The sequence below is a fragment of the Asparagus officinalis genome, chromosome 3 (assembly GCF_001876935.1).
Source record: "Asparagus officinalis chromosome 3, Aspof.V1, whole genome shotgun sequence".
NCBI lineage: Eukaryota > Viridiplantae > Streptophyta > Magnoliopsida > Asparagales > Asparagaceae > Asparagus > Asparagus officinalis.
Genome location: NC_033796.1, coordinates 18775182 through 18778158, shown reverse-complemented (window position 1 = coordinate 18778158; position 2977 = coordinate 18775182). Strand labels below are relative to the sequence as shown.

Genomic DNA, 2977 nt, shown 5'->3' with positions numbered 1-2977 from the left:
CCCCCCCCCCCCCCCCTCTTTTTTTCTCTCTCTCTTATACTCTTATGTTCCTCAAATTACAAATAAACAAAATTGATAGCATGCTGCACTGGGTTTTTCCCATGTGAAATCAGTATATCCTTTTCGAGAGTATCTTTACTGTTATTTGTCGTATGCGGTAATTATTCTTCTTCTTTTCATTTTAAGCTGATACATTTCTTTCGCAGTTTGACGAGCAAAAGGATCAGATTTCAGTTGAGCAAATTCTTAGGGTTGTATTCTTGGATATTCAACGCCCATCTCCTGTAAGCTGACATTTATTCTTTTGCAATGCAAAACTTTATTTCTCTTGTGAAAATTATTAATTTATAAAATTTATATCTGAAGCAATTGGAGAAATTGAAGCGCCAACTTGCTGAAGCTGAAGCAGCGCTTGAATCACGTAAGAAGCCTGCTGAGGACACTGGTCCCCAAATTGTTGGTGAAGGTCTCGTCATCGATGAATGGGTAAATAAATTTCCTGAAGTTTTGGCCTACTTAATTCTATTATGCCCATGAGTAGTAACCTGTATTTCTGCGTTTTATTTTATTTTTCATTTTCTGTAGAAAGAACGGAGAGAAAGGTACCTTGCCCAGCAGCAAGTTGAAGGAGTTGATTCTGTGTAAAGTTTGGCTTGCTGTTGTTGTTCTGCTTTAATGAAATCATTTAATGGTGAAATGGATAACTTGGGGAGTATTTCGATGGGGGTAATCTGGAAACAATAATGAGCTTTGGTAGTATTAGCCTTTGAGATTGTGGTGCTGGAATTAGGAATATAATACTGCTTGTAGATAATGGGATTTTGTCTATTAAGAAATAAATTATTTTGACCATATCCTGCATGTTTTATCTCCAGCGATATTTTGTGATGTGGATCTCTCTAGTGCAGTTTTTTTATAACTGATAGTAATAAGTTATTAATTTTCATCATATATTGAGTGATTTATCGTAAAATTGATCATTTGAATGGAGTATTTATGGTAGCAAAGAGTCTGATTTAAATGTTCTCCTCACGCTCCCACAATTCTAAAGCAATGCGTATCGAATGGCTTTACCTTTGTAACGTGAAATTGGAAAATGTAGGATATTTTGCATGGAACAGTGCCTTAAATTGCAGGGATGAATGTTACTTGCCTCTGTAAGTTTTTTTATGCCGTTGGAAAAGATTGTGGTGCTTATGAGTCATTATGTAATTTCCATCCAGATTCTTAATTTTCTACGTACCTGTATGTGCCAGAGTGATGAAAATTGGCACTTCCAGCGATGGTTGGGCATCGGTGGGGTCAACCCGCGGGCTGACCCCAGACCGCCGTGGGTCATGACCCAGTCCGACCTGCAAGTTAGTGATATATTCGGGTCACGGGCCGGGCTGGGTCCAACCTCAAAACCGAGACCAGAGAAATAGGCTCGACCCATCATTAACCGAGCTCAATGTAGAAGAACGGTCACAATGAGAGCAAACAACACTTTTCCTTAAAGAATTTGATGAATATAACTTGGAGGAATTTGGTCCCTTGAACATTAATGGTTAACAAAAAAATTTCATCTTTTATTTGTAATTTAAATTTAAACTAAAGAAAAATTATTAACTTCCTGTGGACGTAGGTTTTTCTTCAAAGTCTGAACCGCATATATATTTGTGCTTGCGATGTTTTTTGATATGATATTTATCTTTGTGTGTGTATGTATCATTTTAAATAAAGAGTGAAATAGGAAAATAATAATAATTAAAATATAAGTTAATAAATACCAATACAAAGTTAATATAGTTTAGAGATTAGAAATGAAAAATTTTGGAAAAAAAACCCCATAGGCTGACCCGGCCTTGCCCCTATGCGGGTCTTGGGTCAGCTCGAGTCCATTCCCACACCCAGGATCAAAGAAGTAAGTCCCGCTCACTCTAAACCAGGAGGTGTTGGCCTTCTTGTTTTGATGATGATTTACAAACAATTTACTACTAATGTTGTTTGTCTAGTATTTGTGTTTTCTTATTTATTATAGACAAACAACGTAGTTGGAGGATGGATGTAATAGAGCTTCAACGATCATATCCAAAGGAGGTTGGCGGAATGTCGGTGAAGCCTTGTTATTCAAAGTTCAAGATCCAAGTTAAAGCTTCATCCGCGAGATTACCTAGAAGAGCTTATTGAAGATCAAGATCTAGCTTGGGTAATTTAGTTTAGGATTTATATTATGTGTGTTATATACTCTAAGCTCAATTATCTATACACACACATTTATTGGTTTCTTCGTATATATATATATAGTCATATATATATATATATATATAAGTTTTGGTTTCTATGCATATATATATAGTTATATATATACATACATATGTTTTGAGTTTTTATGGTTATATATATGAAATTCTATATTTCATATTTTCTATTATGTTTTTGAAAACATTGCATAGAATATGCAATTTTGTGAAAATATTGTATTCTTAGTTTATAGACTTCAATATCAGTTTATACATGTTTTACTAAGTCTACAAAAACATTTCACAAAGTTTCAAAAGTTGGTTTATGTCAAAACATCAAAATTCAAGTATCTCATATTTTCATGTTTTGGACTAGTTTGTAAAATGATGATATTTTTCATTTGGGAAGTCCTTTTTGATAACCAGTCATTGTAGCATGTTTATTATCATGTCTACAATCATTCCCCAAAGTTTTACATTTTTTGGAATTTATTTGATATTTTTAAACAGTGTTTTAAAATCAGCTTTGTTTTCTGAAATGTCTGTTTTCGGTCGACCGGTACGGTCGACCGGTCAATTGACCATTCGTCAGTATTTTTCCAGAGAGTCATCGGTCGACCGGTCCGGTCGACCGAGAGCTCAAATCGGTCGACCGACAGAATTTCCGGTCAACCGACGTTAGTCCAGAAAGTTTTCTTCGTGTTTTTGCTCTCATCGGTCGACCGACGGAATTTTCGGTCGACCGACAATAGATC

At 35.3% G+C, this 2977-nt stretch overlaps 1 protein-coding gene across 1 annotated transcript in view; it reads left to right on the top strand.

The window, feature by feature from the left end:
* Positions 1-854, top strand: part of LOC109833247 (vesicle-associated protein 4-2-like) — a 15325-nt gene extending 14471 nt beyond the window's left edge. Inside the window, exons 5-7 of the mRNA XM_020400849.1 lie at positions 207-284; positions 367-486; positions 586-854. Coding sequence (XP_020256438.1) covers positions 207-284; positions 367-486; positions 586-645 — 258 coding nt within the window. The 3' untranslated portion in view covers positions 646-854. The remainder of the gene's footprint in view (positions 1-206; positions 285-366; positions 487-585) is intronic.